The sequence below is a fragment of the Eubalaena glacialis genome, chromosome 8 (assembly GCF_028564815.1).
Source record: "Eubalaena glacialis isolate mEubGla1 chromosome 8, mEubGla1.1.hap2.+ XY, whole genome shotgun sequence".
Taxonomy (NCBI): domain Eukaryota; kingdom Metazoa; phylum Chordata; class Mammalia; order Artiodactyla; family Balaenidae; genus Eubalaena; species Eubalaena glacialis.
The window spans coordinates 51,360,465-51,382,620 of record NC_083723.1 but is presented as its reverse complement, the minus strand read 5'-3'; the positions used below and the strand labels follow the sequence as shown (position 1 = coordinate 51,382,620).

At 41.0% G+C, this 22,156-nt stretch overlaps 1 protein-coding gene across 2 annotated transcripts in view; it reads left to right on the top strand.

Moving 5' to 3' along the window:
* The window catches only part of ABCB1 (ATP binding cassette subfamily B member 1), a 105,604-nt gene that overhangs the window by 12,277 nt on the left and 71,171 nt on the right, over window positions 1-22,156 (top strand). For both annotated transcript variants that reach the window (XM_061198499.1, XM_061198500.1), the window contains exons 4-6: window positions 4,691-4,862; window positions 18,988-19,039; window positions 21,663-21,854. In XM_061198499.1, coding sequence (XP_061054482.1) covers window positions 4,691-4,862; window positions 18,988-19,039; window positions 21,663-21,854 — 416 coding nt within the window. The remainder of the gene's footprint in view (window positions 1-4,690; window positions 4,863-18,987; window positions 19,040-21,662; window positions 21,855-22,156) is intronic.

The window sequence follows — 22,156 nt, the reverse complement described above, 5'->3', positions numbered from 1 at the left end:
GTATATGAGTATTTTCCTTATTTTATAAATGTAGAAACTGAAGCTCAAGGTTATTAAGGGATTTTTTTTTCCCCAAAGTCTCCTTCCTAGTATATAACAGAGGTGGGACATTGCCCTGAGGCTTCTGTCCTACTCAGCATTATGTTACCACTTTCCTCAAATCTTCTTGCCACTTTCCCTCCAGAAATCAATCTTGCCTCACCTCACAAATAAATACGAGGTTTGAACTCTCTCAACTTTGTCCTCATTCTCAGGCACTTGTTTGTATCTGAGCTCACTTTTAGCTCATTTCTTCGAGCCTGAGATGAAGAGACATACCTTTGCCTCTTGGAGAACCATCCTGCTTTTACAAAGTTTTATTTTGATTTTTCAAACGTATAGAAAGGTGCAATAGTAAAATTCATACTCATGTAACCATTATCTATAACTAATAATGGTTAACGTTTTGCCACACGTTTCACCTGGAATTAGAGATTTCATGATGTTTTGTAAGTAACTACCTCTGTTTACATCTCTTAAAAATTGTCCTACCAAAGATTTTCCTCTAAAACATAGTACAATGATCATATTTAACAAAATGAACAGTAATTCCGTAACGTTATCTAATAGTCAGTTATACTCACATTTTTCCAGTTAGCTCCCCCAAATGTCTCTTACAGTTGATTTGTTCAAAACAGGATCCAGTCAGTGATGATATTTGAATACTGTGTCTCGTGAGTCTAGAACACTTTTCTCTTTTTTTTTTTTGGGCTGCACTGCACTGCTTGTGGAATTTTAGTTCCCGACCAGGGATCTAATCTGGGCCCTTGGCATTGAGAGCGTGGAGTCCTAACCACTGGACTGCCAGGGAATTCCAAAGTTTTCTCCTCTTTTTAAACGACATTGACCTGTGAAACGATGGTACCGATTGTCCTATAGAATGCTTCACTTTCTGGATGACTTTTATTACTTCCTTATGGTGTCATTTAACTTGTTATTCCATGCCTTGCATTTCTTATATGCTAAAAGTTAAGTCTACAGGTTTTAATACACTCATGTTAAATATTTTTGGTAAGAAATTGTATAGGGGATGCTGTGTACTTCATGTCTCATCACACCTGGAAACATCAAATGTCAGGGTATTCTACTTTTCTATGATACCAAGTTTGATCACTTGGTGAAGGTGATGACAGATTGGATCCCTCGACTGTAGAAGGATCTCTACCCCTTTGCAACTATGTGGGGTCTTGGGGCATCCGGGGATATCTTGTTTCTCCTAATAGTTATCATGCCCATTGATGATCCCTCACCCCAGGTTCTCGAAATAATTATTTCTCTTATTTCCTAGGACGTTGCTCTATCTCAGTTTTCTTCCTGTGTTTTCACCAATGGTCTCTTTGACTGATTTACCTATAAATGTGTATATGATTTCATGAAATAGTTTTCCCTTGACATATCCCCCTCTAGTAATCATTCTCTCTCTTGCTTTTGTCCCAAGATCATGAAAAGGACAGTCAACATGCTATTTACTTAACTTCGTCTCCAAATTCTTCTTAATCCCACTCATTATTTCTTGCTAGACGATCGTGTCCACGCCCATGACTTCTGCTACATACGCTAGTGTCACAAAAGTACTCTTCAAACTGAATTTTCTCCATGTATTCCCTGGATGGGCATGAAACAGGACCAAATGAGATTTCTCTGCCCCTTCTCTGTCCCCTTCCCCCCATATCTTTGCCTATTCTGGTTTGCCCTGTCTCAGTGAAGGGTACTTCTTGGTCAGTTAGCTTCTTCCTGCTGCTTCTATACCTCACACCTCAAGCTTGGGAGACCCCAGTCTTCTCTGGGCACACTGTGATCGTTCTTGCCTCAACTTACCGTCCTTTCTGGTTGGAATGCCTTCCTCCTTGCTTTTAAGCCCTTGCTAAACTGTTAAAGCTGGGAGGAAGCATCACCTTCTCTATGAAGCTTTTCCACAAAGGAGGGAATGACCCATTCGCTCAATTTTTTATCTGCTCTACTCTGTATACCATGCTGTCAAGGCATGCAGAATATATATTGAATATACTTTTTTTGCTTTGCCTTCATCCTTTAAACACTCTGGAAGTGGGAGTTGTAACTTTGGTATTTATTTCTGGCTTTTTTCAGTCATTGAGTAGGCATTTAGTAAATGTTTATATTCATGGCCTGCTTGCTTTTATTATAATAGCCAGTGTTAGTTTTCGAGGTGAAATGTCCTGTGGGGTTGGTGATGAGGGAAATCCTTGTATATCAACCATCTTCTCTTCCTCTACTGAGGAATTTGATACTTTGTCCATTTTATAGTCTCTGATAGAAGATACTAGATACTAAATGGTTTCTGCTCATCTCTAACTACTTTTTTTTTTTTCCTTAGGAGGTGGATGAATGCTTAGTTAAGACAAAGTAAATAGTGGCAAAATTTAGCCTGTGTTTCAATGAAATACGAAAAAAAAAAGGCAAAACACATTCTCCCTTAAAGGTTTTAATTTGTAAATAGGATGTTTTTAGATTATGGAAAATACGTCATTAATTTAAGATCATTTGATTACAAATCCTTCTTTCTTTCCTTCCTTCCTTCCTCCCCACCTCCCTTCCTTCCCCCCTCCCTTCCTCCCTTCCTTCTTTCAATTTGCCTGCAATTAAAGAGATTATGCACATCTGTACTGGTCTCTGGGAAGCATGCATCTAACTCTTTCCTTTTCCTTCTTACTATGGAGACCTAATTAAATTACCATCATTTCACATTTGTGCTAATGCTGTTAGGCAGCAGATCTTTGACCCAAGCCACTTTTTTAAAGCCACAACACATGTTTCCTCAATGGTGATTTTTCTTGGTTGAAAAATCTTGAGCTGAAAAGTCGCTTCCATTCTTGGAAATCAGAGTCACAAATACTATCTTTCTGTTATTGTGCCATTATAGATTTTTGTAATTTCCCAGAATGTCCTATGCTTCTCATCAAACCCGCATATGTAAGAGAAGAAGGCAGATGAAATCAGGCATTCAAGGTTCAAGGTGGTATGGCTGTAAATTGGTGCAGCCACTATGGAAAACAGTATGGAGGTTCCTCAAAAAACTAAAAATAGAACTACCATATGATTCAGTAATTCCACTTTTGGGTATAGATCCAAAGAAAACAAAAACACTAATTTGAAAAAATGTATGCATCCCAGTATTCTTAATAACATTATTTACAATTGCCAAGATATGGAAGCAAAACTAAGTGTCTGTCAACAGATGGATGGATAAAGATGTGGTACACACACACACACACACACACACACACACACACACACACACACAGTGGAATACTACTCAGTCATAAAAAAGAATGAAGTTCTGCCATTTGCAACAACATGGATGGATCTAGAGTGTATTATGCTTAGTGAAATAAGTCAGACCTGAGAAAGACAGATACTGGATGTTATCACTTACATGTGGACTCTAAAAAAATACAACAAATAAATACAACAAACCAGAAACAGACTCACAGATATAGAGATCAAACTGGTGTTATCAGTGGGGAGAGGGAAGGTAGGAGGGACAAATAGGGGTAGAGCTTAAAGAGGTACAAACTACTGTGTATAAAATAAATAAGCTACAAGGATATATTGTACAACACAGGGAATATAGCCAATATTTTATAATAACTTTAAATAGAGTATAATCCATAAAATTGTTGAATCACTGTTGTATACCTGAAACTAATATATTGTAAATCAACTAAACTTCAATTTAAAAAAAGAAGACAGGGGCTTCCCTGGTGGCGCAGTGGTTGGGGGTCTGCCTGCCAATGCAGGAGACACGGGTTCGAGCCCTGGTCTGGGAGGATCCCACATGCCGCGGAGCAACTAGGCCCGTGTGCCACAATTACTGAGCCTGCGCGTCTGGAGCCTGTGCTCCGCAACAAGAGAGGCCGCGATAGTGAGAGGCCCGTGCACCGCGATGAAGAGTGGCCCCCACTTGCCGCGACTAGGGAGAGCCCTCGCACAGAAACGAAGACCCAACACAGCCATAAATAAATAAAATAAATAAATAAAGATACATGAAATTGCTAAAATTAAAAAAAAAAAATGGGACATGCTCACCATCCGTCCTTTAAAAAAAAAAAAAAAAAAAAGACAGACTGAGTCCAATATAAAGAAGCAGGTCAGAACTCAAAAAAAGAAACAAATGCCTATTTCTTTTCTTTTTTTTAATTACCTCAATACATTTATTTTTATTTATTTGTTTATTTATTTATTTATTTATTTTTGGCTGCATTGGGTCTTCATTGCTGTGCGCTGGCTTTCTCTAGTTGCGGTGAGCGGGGGCTACTCTTCGTTGCGGTGCACAGGCTTCTCACTGCAGTGGCTTCTCTTGTTGTGGAGCATGGGCTCTAGGCGTGTGGGCTTCAGTAGTCGTGGCACGCAGGCTCAGTAGTTGTGGTGCACGGGCTTAGTCGCTCCATGGCATGTGGGATCTTCCCGGACCAGGGCTTGAACCCGTGTCCCCTGCGTTGGCAGGCGGATTCTTAACCACTGTGCCACCAGGGAAGTCCCAAATGCCTATTTCTAATTAGGTTATCAGACCAAGGTGGTCGCAGTAGTAGTCTGAGAACTGTTTAGATTTCAGATATATTTGGAAAGTAGAGCTAACCATCCATGAAATTGTGCTAATTGTTCCTCTTCTCTATATTTTCTCATTTTTTAGTTTCGCTATTCGAACTGGCTTGATAAGTTGTATATGGTGTTGGGGACTATGGCCGCCATCATCCACGGAGCTGGACTCCCCCTCATGATGCTGGTTTTTGGAGACATGACGGATAGCTTTGCAAATGCAGGAAATTTAGGAAACCTAAATAATTCAGGAGTAACTAATGGAAGTAAGTATTGTTTGCTGTACTGATTTTGTTGGAATCTTTGCAGAAAAATCATTCGCTCAGAATGAAGTTTGTGGAGCCCTTACTAAATATGCACTAGTGTGTTTAGTGCTGTGGAGGGGTCTGAGCTATAGTTCATATTTGTAATGAATCCCAAAAGATAATATTCACAAGCATTAGAGTATACAGTGGAAGTGCTGGTAGAGATATATAGAAAAAGAGAGAGCTCTGTGAAGTCAGAAATATCCCAGGCAGTTTCAGGAAGAGGTATAGGAGCCTAATCTGGACTTTGAATGATAACTAAGAATCAGTTGCGAGATTCTCTGACATATTAAATGTGGGTATAAGAGACAGGAGTCTAAGATGATTCAATAGTTTTTAGCTGGAGAAACTAGATAAACTGGATGCAGTTACCATCAGTTGAGATGAGAAAGATGGAGGGGAGAGTATTTTGGCAGTAAACACCAGAAATTTAATTTTGGACATTGCCACAGGTTAGGCTCTTTGTTTTTTTAAAAACCATTTATTTACTTATTTGGTTGCACCAGGTCTTAGTTGTAGCTTGCGGACTCCTTAGTTGTGACTTACCAGCTCCTTAGTCGTGGCATGTGAACTCTTAGTTGCGGCATGCACGTGGGATCTAGTTCCCTGACCAGGGATCGAACCCAGGCTCCCTGCCTTGGGAGCTTGGAGTCTTATCCACTGCGCCACTGGGGAAGTCCCAGGTTAGACTCCTTGGAAACATGTGCAAACGGAGAAATGGGGACAAGAGAAGTTGTGTGTGTGTGTGTGTGTGTGTGTGTGTGTTTTAGGATGAGAGAAATAACAGCTTGTTTGTATGCTAATGGAAATGATCCAAAAGAGAAAAAGTGATACTCTGCGAGAGAGGAAAGAAATTTGTTTGAGTGATATCCTTGAGAAAGGATGGAATCTTATGCTCAAGATGGAATACTTGCTTGAGGTAGGAGCACAGATAGTTCACCCACAATAACGGGTGGGAAGAGAGAGTATTTGAGTGTCAGTGCCCAAAGGTGGGTAGACGAGGACATGAGAATTTGTGGAACTTTTCTTCTGATAACTTCGATTTTCTCAGTCAAATAAAAAGAAAGACATTTGGCTGAAAAAAGAAAGGAGATCGGAAACAAGTTTATGGGAATTCCCTGGCAGTCCAGTGGTTAGGACTCTGCGCTGTCACTGCTGAGGGCCTGGGTTTGATTCCTGGCTGGGGAACTAAAATTCCCTAAGCCTTGTGGCGTGGCCAAAAGAAAAAATTAAAACAAGTTTCTTAGGAGAGGGAGAAAGTGAATGGACTAGGGTGTCACGCACACACACTTTCACACTCTCGAACTTGATTGAGGAAGGGACTGGTTGATAGCTGTGAGCTCCCAAGTCACCTTTGGTCAAGCATACCCAAAGACTTGCAAACTGCTGTGCAGTCAAGGGCTAGAAACCTTGATAAGGCCTGTTTGAGAACACACCGGAGAATAAAGTGATGTAGCTTTTGCAGGATCTTTAAGTCTCTGATGAATACTATGAATCCTTTCCCCCAGAAAATATGCATGCCAATAAATATGCATGGCAATTGGGGGTATTTATGGATCCTCTGATCTGTCTGTGCATCCGGGGAACTCTTTTTTGTGATTCTGAAGAGCACGTTGTTTACCCTGAGGCGGGACTGCTTCAGTTCTGTGAAGACAGGTAATGAATTGGGCCAGAAAATTTTAGAGTATGTCTGAGCTCTGTAAAATTCTTACGCATTTATTATGCCCCTTAATGGCATTCAAAGGGACCTGGCAAAAGATGTACCACGTTTGGACTGGCGCCTTTCTTTCATACCGTTCACCGGAAGGAAGCACTTGGTGCTCTCTTGAGTTCATTGGTTCCCAGGCATGCTATAATTTAGCAATATTCTTTGGAGTTGATTCTCTCACCACTTTTCAGGGCTCTGTGGTAGCTCAGCTGACTTTATGTGTACATCTGTGCCCATTCTGATCCTACCCACTTTTTATGAAATCCACACACACACATTGATCTAACTGTGGGAGGTGTTCTACTTATCATGCTGTGCACCTGAATGCACTCCATGGAGGGCCAGCTGCTGAACTCAGCTGTGTTCATCAGGAAATACTGGGCTGTTAACACAACTGTTGAAAATTGGCCCAGTCTGGGAAGAGTAGAGTATTACATGGCTGCCTGAAGCTAGCAGAGCTGAACTTGGATGGGCCACAGTAAACTTACTTGTGCTATGTGGATTGGTCTTCAAAATTTATTTTTATTTTTATTTTTATTATTTTTTTTAAATAAATTTATTTATTTATTTATTTATTTATTTTTGGCTGTGTTGGGTCTTCGTTTCTGTGCGAGGGCTTTCTCCAGTTGCGGCGAGCGGGGGCCACTCTTCATCGCGGTGCGCGAGCCTCTCACTATCGCGGCCTCTCTTGTTGCGGAGCACAGGCTCCAGACGCGCAGGCTCAGTAATTGTGGCTCACGGGCCCAGCTGCTCCGCGGCATGTGGGATCTTCCCAGACCAGGGCTCGAACCCGTGTCCCCTGCATTAGCAGGCAGATTCTCAACCACTGCGCCACCAGGGAAGCCCCTAAAATTTTTTTTATACAATGTTTCATGGTTACTTTCCATTTCCAGTTGTTACAAAATACTGGCTATATTCCCCATGTTGTACAGTACATCCCTGACCCTATCTTACACCTAGTAGTTTGTATCTCCCACTCCTCCACACCTATATTGCTCCCACACACACTGGTAACCACTAGTTAGTTCTCTGTATCTGTGAGTCTGCTTCTCTTTTATTATATTTACTAGTTTGTTGTGTTTTTATTTATTTATTTTATTTATTTTTGGCTGCGTTGGGTCTTCGTTGCTGTGCACGGGCTTTCTCTAGTTGCGGTGAGCGGGGGCTACTCTTCGTTGCGGTGTGCGGGCTTCTCGTTGCGGTGGCTTCTCGTTGTGAAGCACAGGCTCTAGGCGCTCGGGCTTCACTAGTTGCAGCACATGGGCTCAGTAGTTGTGGCTCGCGGGCTCTAGAGCGCAGGCTCAGTAGTTGTGGCGCATGGGCTTAGTCGCTCCATGGCATGTGGGATCTTCCTGGACCAGGGCTTGAACCTGTGTCTCCTGCATTGGCAGGCGGATTCTTAACCACTGCGCCACCAGGGAAGCCCTGTTGTGTTTTTTAGGTTCCACATATAAGTGATAATATCATACAATATTTGTCTTTCTTTGTCTGACATTTCACTTAGCGTAATGCCCTCCAAGTCCATGCATGTTGCTGCCAATGCCAAAATTTTGTTCTTTTCTGTGGCTGAGTAGTATTCTATTGTATATATGTACCACATCTTCTTTATTTATCTGTCAGTGGGCACTTAGGTTGCTTCCATATCTTGGCAATTGCGAATAATGCTGCTGTGAACATTGGGGTGCATGTTTGACTAGTCTTTTTTTTAAAAAAAAAAGCCAAGTGCATTAACATATACATACATTATATCTCCATCACCCAGATGTTAATTGGCCTTTACTCTCATAAGAAAATAATTGATCTCTTTAAGTAGAAGTACTGACGATTACTATGTCTGGGTGTTACCTGCTCCACCTTTAGACATGTGAGATGGGCAGTAACCTGTCTTAGTTACCCAATAGCATACCTAAGTTCTCAGAACGGTCCAGCTATGGAGACTAGCTCCTCCTAGGCCTCCGCATTGGCTCGTAAGCTGCTGGTTTGGACTGCATCTTTGTAGATGTCTGGATCATAGGGTTTCCAACGGGGGGTGTAATTCACGTTGCATTCCTTGCCAATCCTTCCCATTCAGCTCCCTCTTCCAATCTTGGGAAAATTTAGAGAACTATTTGGAAGTTTTGTCTCTGTCTGTGTTACCTTCTTGAGAGGTACTGTGTGCAGTGGTTAAAGTACAGGCTCTGGAGTTGGACTGCCTGGGCCTGAAACCCCACCTTTGCCCCACTTTTTAGTTAGGTCTTGGGAATTTTTTCATACTTTATTTTCTCAACTTTAAAAAAAAGTTGGATAACAATAGAACCTGCTTCATAGAATGGTTGTGAAAATTCAATGGATTCCTCATTTAAGGCTCATGGAAGAGGATTTAGTCATAAAAAAGTACTCAATAAATGTTAATTATTGTTATTACTATCAACAGGAAACTCATACTTCCATGTTCCTCACAAATGAACCTTCATAACTTGCAGTGATGGTATGGTTCCTTATCTCATTTCATCTTTATAGAGCTCTGTGATACTACCGCAGTTTTTATATTTGTTGAAAGGCATACTGAAGATCACTCAGTACCTGTTATAGATGTGAATAATGATCCCTTTCAGCAGCATTTCCTTAGTAACTGTGGACTGCTAGGCAGGCCTATCAGGGAAGACAAAGTCCTCAAACTATGGCCTGTGGGCCATATCTGGCCTCTTGCCTCTTTTTATGCCACTTGTGAGCTTAGAATGATTTTTACATTTTTAAATCACTGGGAAAAATTGAAAGAAGAATATTTTTGTGACACATAAAAATGATATGAAGTTGAAATTTCAGTATCTATACATAAAGTTTTAACGGAACACAGCCATGCCCATTCATTTGAGTATTATCTGTGGCTATTTTCACAACACAGTGGTGCAGTAGAGTTGTTGTGACAGAGACCATATGGTCCACAAAGCCTAAAATATTATCTGATCCTTTACAGGAAAGGGTTGCCAATCTCTGAGGCAGGGTATTGAGTAGGGGGTTATTATATTCGATCAGTCCACCAGTGAATATGTATTAAAGCATTCTGTGAGCCAGCCATAGTATGTGTCCTAAGTATTCATTCCCAACCCCCAAGAAATTTAGCATAATGGGCGGAATGGACAAGGGAGCCAACAAATGCAGTTGGATATGATTAGTGCTATGATACAGAGATACACAAACTACTTGGGAAGGAGAGGATGGGTGTCTGGCTCCATCTAGGAATCATGGCAGGCTTCCAAGAGGAGGTGATAACCAAGTTTGGTCAGATGGTACCTCTCTCATGCACAAAATAGACGTGTTCTATGTGACAAGTGAAACCATTTAAAAACAAATATTAAATAAAAAAATACAGTTAATACCCTTCTCTCACCACCATTCCTGATTGCCACTCCCCTGTATATCCTTCTGTGTCTTTTCAAGGCTCCATGCTATCTCTGTTGTAATTTTTACTCTAGAACACTCGGTATCTTGTCGTAAACCTGTTTGTTTGTAGATTCAGACTTCCAAATGTCCTGAAAGCTGCGTAGATGAGGGGAGTAGATAGCAAAGGTTTTGATGCTGGTCCTGCAGACAAGGGCAAATGAGCTCTCTGATGTTTCTGGTGGGAAGGCCAGCCTACTGGGGCCCAAGACACTCTCAGACCTTTCTTCTTGCCCTTCCCTGGGTAGAACCTCATGACCTCTCTGTGGGGATAGGCTAGGTACCAGAGCCTCCTTGTTGGACAGGAAGTATTCCTTGCTTCAGGAGTCTTAGATTTGCTAAGGCTCTTGAAAGCCTGAGAGTTTTACACTAAACATAGGATTTAACTAGACAGTTAGAAAAACTTTTTGAGCAAGCAGATCCTTTTATGCTGCTCTAATAGACCCCTCAAAGGCTTTCTCTTCTCCCAATGCCTTTCTCTGATTATCAGACAGCGGCCTTCGTCCTGTTCTTTTTGTTGTGGATCTGATTTCCTGATATCCTACTCCCTTATATCTCCATCCTGTTAGGTTTTGCCTTTGCCTTAAAATCTCTTGGTGACTTGGGCCTCGCGAAGTCACCTGTGTGAACAGAACTTAACCACTGCTGCAATTCTGTAGTTTTCTGTGAATTCTCATATTCCTCATGAGACTATTCACTACCTGCAAATGAGCCTGGATAAAGGTGCTTGTGATTTTAGACACGTTGTGTTAAAGGTGACAAGTTGGGTACAAGTGTAAATGATATCCAGGCAGTTTAAGAAATGAGACTGAATCTTGGCATAAAGAATTGGACTAGAGATTTGACAACATTTGAGTTGAAGGAATGATAAATCTCCTGGGATAGGATATGGAGAAAAGTAAAAGGAATGGGGAGTTCTAAGCCTTGAGGAAGACTCAATTTTTAGCAGTAACTAAAGCCAATTTTTATTGAGCATTTAATATGTGCTGGGCACTGTTCTTAGTGCTTTACATATATTAACTCCTTTATTTCTTTCATGGACATGAGGTTGATACTATTATTATCTATACATTACAGATGAGGAAACCAGGGCCCAGAGGGTTGAGTGTATTTAAGTTGCCTGAGGTCATAGAGTTAGTAATTAGTCAGTATTTGAACCCATGCAGACCGGTCCCAAGTCCATGCACTGAAGGAGACAGAGGGACACCCAGAAAGGAAGACAGTGAGGATTATGTGTTAATCGAGAAATGAAAGTACGTGGGGGAGATCTGCCATGTCTCATTGTGGGTAACACCCAGAAGTACTCTTCAAATAAACTCTTCATTATTTATTGTCTCTAATGGTTCAGTTGATGGTACATCCACATGAATGGCTTCCCTCTTTCTCCATAACTGTATCATGCTTGGTTCTGTTTAGTCTCCTACCAGATTGTGGGCTGAGGAGTGGAGCAAATGAGATACTCAAATTCTAGTACAAGTTAATAATTCAGAGAAAAAGGGGAAATGTGGAAATATATTTATATTATATTTATAACTTATATTTATCATTTACCATTTCTACTCTCACTTCTCTAAAACTCACATGAGGAACATGGAAACTATTTGTAAAATGCCAGTTCTCAAAATAATATCTGTATCTTGCTGCTTAAACTATGAGCATATATATCACATGCAGATCTTGAATGTGTGTTTCAAGACTTTGGTGTTGTAAACAGAAAACATTGCCATCTGTGTCCTCAAGGCTAGCATTATGAGTATTCTCCAGACTAGAATGTTAGCTAATACTTCAGTTCTAAGTACTTCATAAAAATTTCTGTGATGGATGTTTTCTTTTCATTTGCTCAAGGCTTTCCTCTGCTGCTAACCATTTCATGGGAAAAATTCTGAGAGATGAATTTCTGGAAAATTGAGTACCAAATAATGACAGAATATTTAGAAGTATATTGTTTAGTGTGGCAGTTTATTTATTTATTTATTTCATTATTTTTTAAATTATTTATTTATTTATTTGGCTGCACCAGGTCTTAGTTATGGCACGTGGGATCTTTAGTTGCTGCGTGCGGGATCTTTAGTTGCCGCATGTGGGATCTTTAGTTGTGGTGTGCAGGATCTTTTAGTTGTGACATGCAGGCTCTTAGTTGCGGCATGCATGTGGAATCTAGTTCCCTGACCAGGGATTGAACCCGGGCCCCCTGCATTGGGAGCGTGGAGTCTTAACCATCAGGGAAGTCCCAGTGTGGTAGTTTATTTTTAAGTTTGAGTTAAAACTTAAAATATGACTAGTTTTTCTAGAATAGTAGTTGTAGTGTAGTATGGTCAGATTTTTTTTTTTTTTTTTTTTTTTGGTTACTATTGGGGAAATGTTTCTTCGAGCCAAAAAGTAGATTAGTTAGAATGTAATCTCTACAATATATTATAAAAGTCAGCAAAAAAAATGAAGATAGACAACACCTGACCCATTATAGGTGCTTAAGAAGTGGGATGAATAAACGAAAGACGGAATCGCAGAATTTTGTAGGTGAAAAAGAGCCTAGAAAATTATCTGGCCCAAACCCATAATTTGATAGATGTAGAAACCAATGCTCAGGAAGTTGAGACAAAGTGACCAGAATGGAATTGCTTGTTAGTGGACAGAGCTGAGTTCCTGGGTCAGGAATCCTGCCTTTTATTCTGGTATTTTTCCCACTCTACTTGTGGTTTCAAGCTCTGCCTAAAATTGAAGCAAACGCTAGTACTTTTCACTTGGTCTTTTCTCTCCCTAAGGTGCCATCCTGTAGGCTTACGTATTGGTATATCAGGCAGGTCAGCCCCAAGGCACAGCTCTTCAGGCCAGTGTGAAAGCAGCACACGTGAGGTGACTGTGGCTCCCAGAGTCACCTCTGTCACCTGCAGTCAGCTCAGCCACACTGAGTGGCAGGCAAGTGCCAGAGGGATTGATCTAGGCAGAAGGTCCAAATTCCTCTTGCTTGTTTGTTTGTTTTTTTTTTAAATTAATTTATTTAATTTATTTATTTTTGGCTGCATTGGGTCTTCGTTGCTGCACACAGGCTTTCTCTAGTTGCGGCGAGCGGGGGCTACTCTTCATTGCGGTGCACGGGCTTCTCATTGCGGTGGCTTCTCTTGTTGCGGAGCACGGGCTCTAGGCACACGGGCTTCAGCAGTTGTGGCACGTGGGCTCAGTAGTTGTGGCGCACGGGCCTAGTTGCTCGCGGCATGTGGGATCTTCCCGGACCAGGGCTGGAACCCGTGTCCCCTGAATTGGCAGGCGGATTCTCAACCACTGCGCCACCAAGGAAGCCCTGTTTTTTTTTTTTAATTGGAGTAAAATTGCTTTACAATGTTGTGTTAGTTTCTGCTGTACAATGAAGTGAATCAGCTATATGTATACATATACCCCCTCTCTCTTGGACCTCCCTCCCACCCTCTCCCCCATCCCACCCACCTAGGTCGTCACAGAGCACGGAGCTGAGTTTCCTGTGCTTTATAGCATGTTCCTGCTAGCTACCTATTTTACATATGGTCGTGTATATATGTCAGTCCTAATCCTCTTGCTTGTGTTTGATGGAGTTTCCTGCACAAGACTGGGAAAACTGGAATCCTAGCATTCTTGAGCTAGAACGGACCTTGCAGACCATTGAAAGCAGTGGTTTACTAACGTCTTTAAACAGGGAGTCCCTGGCTGTAAATTACATCTGTCATGGATGCTTGCCAGGTAAAACAGGAAGTTTGCGGCATGCGGGATCTTTTAGTTGCAGCATGCAGACTTCTTAATTGTGGCATGTGAACTCTCAGTTGTGGCATGCATGAGGGATCTAGTTCCCCTACCAGGGATCGAACCTGGGCCCCTTGCATTGGGAGCGTGGAGTCTTACCCACTGGACCACCAGGGAAGTCCCTTACTTGATTTTAGAAAAGGCTTTCCTTACCCCAGGTAGTAAGGTAGTGGTCTGCTGTATTTCTGTTTAATTCTACAACATGTGAGATACATATACAAAATAAGAGAATGGTTGGTTGGAGTATTTTGATAAATGGTCTGTGTGTGTGGTAGCTCTGTGAAACCCTTGTACATCTTTGGGACAAGCTTGCGTACAGCAGATAGAGCAGGGTGTGCACCGAGGGTACAAAGATAAATGTACCCTCCTGTTCTCTAGGAGCTCACACCAATGGGGATGGAAGGAGGAGATGGACATAAACCATGATATGTCTATTCTAGTGTTGATTTAGTAAATTGAATCGTGTGTCAGTTACTCTGGAATCCTGTCAGTCACCCTATTTGGGGGTAAGCCACTTGGGAGGAGTTCATATTGAGCTCGTTCATGGAGGAGAGGTCTTTTCCAGGAGCAAGATCGTGGTAAAGGGGTAGAGAGAGGAGAACGAATAAAGGCTTGGAGGAGGAAAGCTGTCATCACTTCTCTACTGCATCTCGTCTTAGTATGTGGAAAGTAGTTTTTAGTCTGAAAGGGCGGAGCTTAGTCTCATGAAATTTAAGCAAAATATTTTGTCGTGCCCAGTTTCCTCTCTAGTCCCCAAGGGCAAAGGCTTCAGGAACACAACAGTCAAGCAGAGACTTGGGCACTGTTTTCTTTTATGCTGCAGCTTCCCCGACCCCGACCCCGAGATGGTGACTGCGCAGTGCCCTGCCTACTGGGATGAGGAGAAAGGTGTGGGGTTAAAAATCATCTGGAAAGTCATTGTGTGACTTATTGTGGTAAGATTGCAAAGGGACCAATAGGGCATGTGATGGATCTTGGACTTTATCCTTCATGCAGTGGACTGTCATTGAAGGTTATTAACAGAAGCAATATAATTATATTCTTGTTCCCAAAGATAAAATCTGGTGGCAATATAAAGATCTGATTGGAGTAGAAAGACCAGTTAGGAAGCTCTTGTTAGAGCAGAGGTAAGAGATGACAGAGACCTGAACCAGAGAGCTAGCCATGAGGACGCAGAGCATTTTAGTGGCTTTAGGACAGATGCAGGAGTCACTGAAGCTGCAGAAGTGGTCGAGGTCATCCTGGGAGTGAGCATAAAATTCTGGGAAACACCAGCATGGAGAGAGGCGGGAGAGCATGAGGAACCGGTGAATGAGACCAAGAGAGAGGGATCAGAGTGGTGGGAGAACCAGGAGAATGAGGTTCTGGAAGCCAGAAGAGGAGAAAGTGGTCAAGAGTCTAAGCAAGTATTTCATTAAAATAAAAGCTACACTGAAATGTTTGCCTTTTCTTGTTGGGGGAGTGGGGATAAATTAGGAGGTTGGGATTAACATACACGCACTACTGTATGTAAAATAGATAACCAACAAGGACCTACTGTATAGCACAGGGAATTCTACTCAATATTGAGTAGAGTTTTATATATATATATATATGAACATATATATGAATATATATAACAACATTGTAAATCAACTATACTTCAATTTAAAAAAAAAAGATTTGGTTTTAGGATTAAAAAAAATTTGGCTTTTCTCTACTGATTATTTGGCTGATATTGTTATACAGCCCAGAGAGTTTCTGGATTTTCTCACTGAAAAATAATAATAATTTTTGGATACTTTTCCAGTATTCTTCTGTATAACGGTTGGTCTGGGCAGTAGCCCTTTGAGATCCATACAGGTAAAAAGTTATTGGATTATATGATCTCTAAAGTCATTTCGGCCTAAAAGTTTTGGTTTTCTGAAAAAAAATGCCTCAGGATAAGAATTTTACGAGAGACTCATAGAGGAAAGAAAAATCTCTGGGCCAGAGAGCTCTTAATTAATAAAAGTTGATTGGAGGAAAAGAAAAGTTGATTGGAAGGAGTCTAAAGAACATATCTTTATTTCATTCTTTGGTGAGTAGAGATCATCTCTGTCAGAGGACTTGAATGCTCCAATTTTAAATTTACTGGTGCACTTTGACACCACCGAAGCACAAATAAAAGGTACTTGGTGCAAGAGTTGGTTTCTGATGACTGAAATTATATTTATTTATTTATTTTTATATTTTATTTTTGGCTGTGTTGGGTCTTCGTTTCTGCGCGAGGGCTTTCTCCAGCTGTGGCGAGCGGGGGCCACTCTTCATCGTGGTGCGCGGGCCTCTCACTATCGCGGCCTCTCTTGTTGCGGAGCACAGGCTCCAGACGCGCAGGCTCAGTAGTTGTGGCTCACGGGCCTAGTCGCTCCGCAGCATGTGGGATCTTCCCAGACCAGGGCTCGAACCCATGTCCCCTGCATTGGCAGGCAGATTCTCAACCACTGCGCCACCAGGGAAGCCCCCCTGAAATTATATATATATATATATATATGTATATATATACACACACACACATACACACACACACACGGAGAGAGAGAGAGAGAGAATATTGTACACATAAACATAAAGGACTCAGTTTTGACCTTGAACATAATTTTTACTTTCTGAGCTGAATAAATGTGATAGTAGACCTAGAAGCCACCATTGCCAAAGAATGTTTGTGCAAATTCTGTTGGTCCCTTATCTCTAGAATTGAGAAAACTGGTAGTAGCAATGAGTAGAAAACAGATATTTAGTTAGATTTGAAAATTTGTCTTGATTTGGTTGTGATGCACACTATGGACATTTCCTGCCTAGATCATCTGCGATGAGAGATCTTCTGAGACTGATTTGGAGAAAAATCCTCAACTAGCTATCAATATTTAATATCCTGTTTTATCTTTGAAAATATGGAGCAGAAGCAATCTCATAACTGATTAGAAATTAATCTGTACACTTATTCCAGTTGACATAAGGTGAAAGCTGTCGAGTTTCTCTCCTGCATGTTTTGCTACATCTCTGCATCTCTGTATGACTTCCTACTTTCTCTATTACTCCTAAATGTAATCTGCCGTGGGGTCCTGTGCTTGTTTGTCATTTCCTCCCTACCTGCCATCGTGTCCTCACAGATGAGAAGAGATGGCTTTTTTCTTTCTTGAATTTAGCTATGACCTCTAAGAGGTGAGACTCCTACATCTTAAGACCTAACTCTGTCTAGAACTGGAGGGCCACAGTTTGAATACTTACTGGACATCTTCAGTAGAATGTCCCAGGTGCCACAGAATAAAGATCTTCAGAACTGAACTAATAATCTGCTCACGTCTGCCCAGATCTCCTCTTTTTGCTGACTTCTTATTTCCCACCACGACATCACCATTCTCCCGATGCTTAAACTGGAGGTCTTGGTTGTTTTTTATTGTTACTCTAGCTACTTCTGTTCCATCGGTTGCTAGAGCCTGTAACTTCTCACTCTAAATCTTATGGGTACTTTCCTTCTTTCCTGTTCGCATTTCCACCCTCTTTCCTTGCATAATTGCAGTAGCTCCATCTGTCAGTCTCCCCCGTTCCAGTTAAACTTACACATTTCTGGTAACTAAGTCATCCTAGACCAAACCTCTACTCTTGTCCTTTCCTTCTCAAAACCACGGAATGCCTACTAGTTTTTATACACTGTACCTGTGGAGCCTAGATTATCTTTCAACCATATATCCACCTGCTTCCGTCCACACAACACACCCACCTCCGCCCCCGCCAAAGTGGCTTATTCATTCTTCAGACATGCACTGAACTTTTGTCTATGTCGTTCCCTTTGCCAGAAAAACTTTTCTTCCTCTTTCCCACACCTGTCAAAATCACACTCATCTGACCCAGGCTCTCTCACGTTATACTGTAACTGTTGAAATGACTACAAGATTTATAGTGTGCCTCCCTATTGATCCAGCCGTCTTGATTATGACAACTTATCCTGCAAAAATATTCACCGTATTTAATATATAGGTACAGGTTTAATGCAGCATTGCTTGTAAAAGTAAGATATTGGAAGCAACTGAAATAGATGCAACTTAGAAAAAATAAAGGTACACACATATACACACATACTGACGTGGAAAATCGGCCAGAGTGTGGACTGTGTTTAAGCATGTATGTGTATATGTGTATGTGTATACTTGCATACAGAAAAGAAAATCTGAAAAAAATTCACCCCAGAATAATGAACAGTGGCTAGTGCGTGTGTGTGTGTGTGTGTGTGTGTGTGTGTGTGTGTGTGTGTGTATATTTAGGCGGGGGTGTTAAAGTTTTAATGTACCTTGTCCCAAAACGTTAACGTTTGCTAATACTGCATGATAAGCTGACTGGTATTTATGACATTTTTCTTTGTATTTTATATATATATATATATTTTAGCAATTCTTTTATTTATATTTATTTAGTTATTTAGTTGCGGCTCCCTGGCTCCTTAGTTGCGGCAGGTGGGCTCCTTAGTTGTGGCGGGTGGGCTCCTTAGTTGCGGCTCATGGGCTCCTTAGTTGCGGTTCACCGGCTCCTTAGTTGCGGCCAGCGGGCTCCTTTGTTGTGGCTCGCCGGCTCCTTAGTTGTGGCTCACAGGCTCCTTAGTTGTGGCATGTGAACTCTTAGTTGCGGCATGCATGTGGGATCTAGTTCCCTGACCAGGGATCGAACCCGGGCCCCCTGCGTTGGGAGCTCAGAGTCTTAACCGCTGCACCACTGGGGAAGTCCCTGTATTTTATATTTTTAAAATAAAAATAAAAACTGGAGAAATGCAGTGTTCGATTTGAAATACTAAGTGCTTTAGTGTCAAGTCTGCACTGATATTTATCAGGACAAAGCGCCTAGAAAAGATTTTTCTCTATGTCATCTTGCAGTGATATTTCATAAAATGTTTTAATCCAGGGACACTAGTATTTCTACTGACAGACTCCTCCTTAATCAGTGTGGCTTTCTCCTTGCAAATAAGCTTCATTGAATTTAGTGTGTGTGTGGTTGCATACAGCTGGTAGTAAAAGATTTGAATGGATGCCGTGGTGCTTACACATAATTGAAATTAAATCAGTTTGACCTATTTTTGTGTAAATTGTTAAGTGACACAAGTTTGATTCATTTTTATATGCTTATTTTTAATGGAAAACAAAGAGACATAACGGTATATGCTTTGTGGTGATCTAGATTTTATGGACAGTACGTATTTTGGCAAAAAGCTGGAGGAGGAAATGACCACGTAAGTAGATGTTTTCCTTACTATTGCTAAGCATTTCAGTCTCAATCCAATTGTAGCAATGTTTAAAATTTTGCATTATTATGATAAAGATTCAAAGTTTTGAGGAGAGCAACATCATTGTTTCTAGGAGGATACAATGTAGGATATTTTTTTTGAAGAAAATAATTTGCTGTGTAAGATGTGCTAAAGTTAAGGTTCAGCCTGGATTAGACTGATGTATGCATTGGTAAATATAGAATATCATGTATAGGGAAATTAGAGGAGTTCAAAGTGGCCTTATTTAAAATGCAGTTAAATTAAGAATCACATTATTTGCAATGGCTTTGTACCTATTAGTTTGATTCCTGGATATTTTTAGTCATGACATAATGAGATGAGTCAACAGGATTTTTTTTTTTAACACAGCGTCTAATTCTAAACAATGAAACAAGGCATCCCAGAATAAATATAGTCCTTTTAACCTTAACTCACCTTGGGGAAGCTTTCATTAATGATTTACTTATCTTGAAGTTTGCTCTCAGAACAGCTTATAAAACATGTCCAAACGTGTTAGTTGGTGATTCAGAAGATAATGATTCCACATTGTCCTATAAATGGTTCTGTAGATTTGAGGAAAATGGAGATATTTGACCATATTTTGAAAGATGAGAATTACCTCCAAATATTCCTATAGAGAGGCATTTTTAAAATATTGATGAAAAACAGAATGTCTTGTAATCATCTTATAAATGCTTAAACACAGGTGTGTTTTGAGTAAACATAGACTGACGGCCTACAATACATTAATTCATTCTCAAAGCACGCATTCTACTTCTTAAATGAGGTTTCTTTTTAACTGTCTCTTGCTATATCATTAACACTTGGATAATAATTAAATATTGTTATCTATTAACTAAAATTTAGTATTCTAGTTACATCTTCCCTGATAAATACATTGTAAATTACCAGGTATAGCTTGGGGAAGATATGTTTACACCAAGCTGCAAACATTGACATCAGCAACTATCTGGTTATCACACTGCCATTTTTTTTTTTTTTTTAACATCTTTATTGGAGTATAATTGCTTTACAATGGTGTGTTAGTTTCTGCTTTATAACAAAGTGAATCATATACATATGTTGCCATATCTCTTCCCTCTTTCATCTCCCTCCCTCCCACCCTCCCTATGCCACCCCTCTAGGTGGTCACAAAGCACAGAGTTGATCTCCCTGTGCTATGCGGCTGCTTCCCACTAGCTATCTGTTTTACGTTTGGTAGTGTATATATGTCCATGCCACTCTCTCACTTTGTCCCAGCTTACCCTTCCCCCTCCCCATATCCTCAAGTCCATTCTCTAGCAGGTCTGTGTCTTTATTCCCATCTTGCCCCTAGGTTCTTCATGACCTTTTTTTCTTTTTTTTTTTCCTTAGATTCCATATATATGTGTTAGCATACGGTATTTGTTTTTCTCTTTCTGACTTGCTTCACTCTGTATGACAGACTCTAGGTCCATCCACCTCACTACAAATAACTCAATTTCGTTTCTTTTTCACACTGCCATTTTTATAGCTTCTGCATGGTTTATACAAGCATTTTTCTTTGAGGGTGGCAAGTAGTGAACTTTTAAAAATGGGAATTTTGGAATCCTGTATTTCATTTTAGCATGTTTGTCTTTACCTAAAATGTAAGTGCTTAGTGAAGCCCATGAGTTGCTTGCTTTTTTCAGCATGAAGACTCAGATGAGGAAACACAAATTTAGCATTTCTAGATGGTCAAGGGTCTGGGTTTAGAAGATGCTCAAGTTCTTTATTTTTATAATTTAAACTGGAAGGACTGCTACTTGATTCATTAAGCATTTCAGGATAACTTATGATGGCCAGTTGGGCAGATGATATAAAAATACTTTTCATTTTCAATTGTCTCGTGGCATCTAAGCTCTGCCAGATTAATAACCCAAAAGATCAGGAGACCATTTCCATCTCTTGGTTCCACTTTCTGGCAAATTCTGTCACTTCTTTCCATTCTCCAATGTGCAGAAACCACCCCAAGTGCTCATCAGCTGATATGGGGGTAATCCAAGTACGCAGGATGACAGTGGTAGGTTACCTGATGCTGTGATGATTGAAGGCACCACACAAGTCTTTCACAATAACCGGCATTCTCTGGGTGCTAACTATGTGCTGGGCATGGGCCCAAGTGTATTCATACATTACTGTGTAACAGTTTTTTTTTTTTTTTAATGGCCGTGCCTTGCGGCATGCGGGATCTTAGTTCCCCAGCCAGGGATCGAACCCGCGCCCCCTGCAGTGGAAGCGTGGAGTCTTAACCGCTGGACCGCCAGGGAAGTCCCACTGTGTTATAGTTCTTATCTCCATTTTACCAATCAGAAAACTGAGGCTTAGATAGGTTAAGCAAGGCTACACAGCAGTTAAGTGAAGAGCGGGGCTTTGAGCCAGAACAGAAACCACACTCTTAACCATTTCACTGTAACAGGGCAGCCGTAGTTGGATGCCGACCATCAACTCTGCTTGTGAAGGAGGTCAAGATAGCCAGATAACCAAAAAAGCCAGGATGAGTGGTCTGTTGTGGAAAGGTGCATTGATGAAAAAGCAGAGCATGTGCAGTTTTCTTGTCGTTTTTCAGGTACGCCTATTATTACAGTGGAATCGGTGCTGGCGTGCTTGTCGCCGCTTACATCCAGGTTTCATTCTGGTGCCTGGCAGCAGGAAGACAAGTATACAAAATTAGAAAACAGTTCTTTCATGCTATCATGCGGCAGGAGATAGGCTGGTTTGATGTGCATGACATTGGGGAGCTTAACACCCGGCTCACAGAGTAAGTACCTGGGTTTATGTCGAACTCCGATGTGCTTCTTATTCTTAAAAAATGAAAGAGAAGTCATCAGATCTGTTAGGAGACGTTACTGCATCACTCAGGAGTAATTATGAAACGTAATTCCTTCTGAGCCGCAATCGTGTCTCACTCATCTTTTCATTCCCAGAACCCTGGCAGGGTATGAGGGGACCTGCGTGACTAGCGGTGAATGAGGGGTTGGACTTGCCAGACTCAAGAAAATCCTCTGGGAGTGTGCATTAGAGCAGCAACCTGATGCTTGCTGGGGACATTACTGTGCAAGA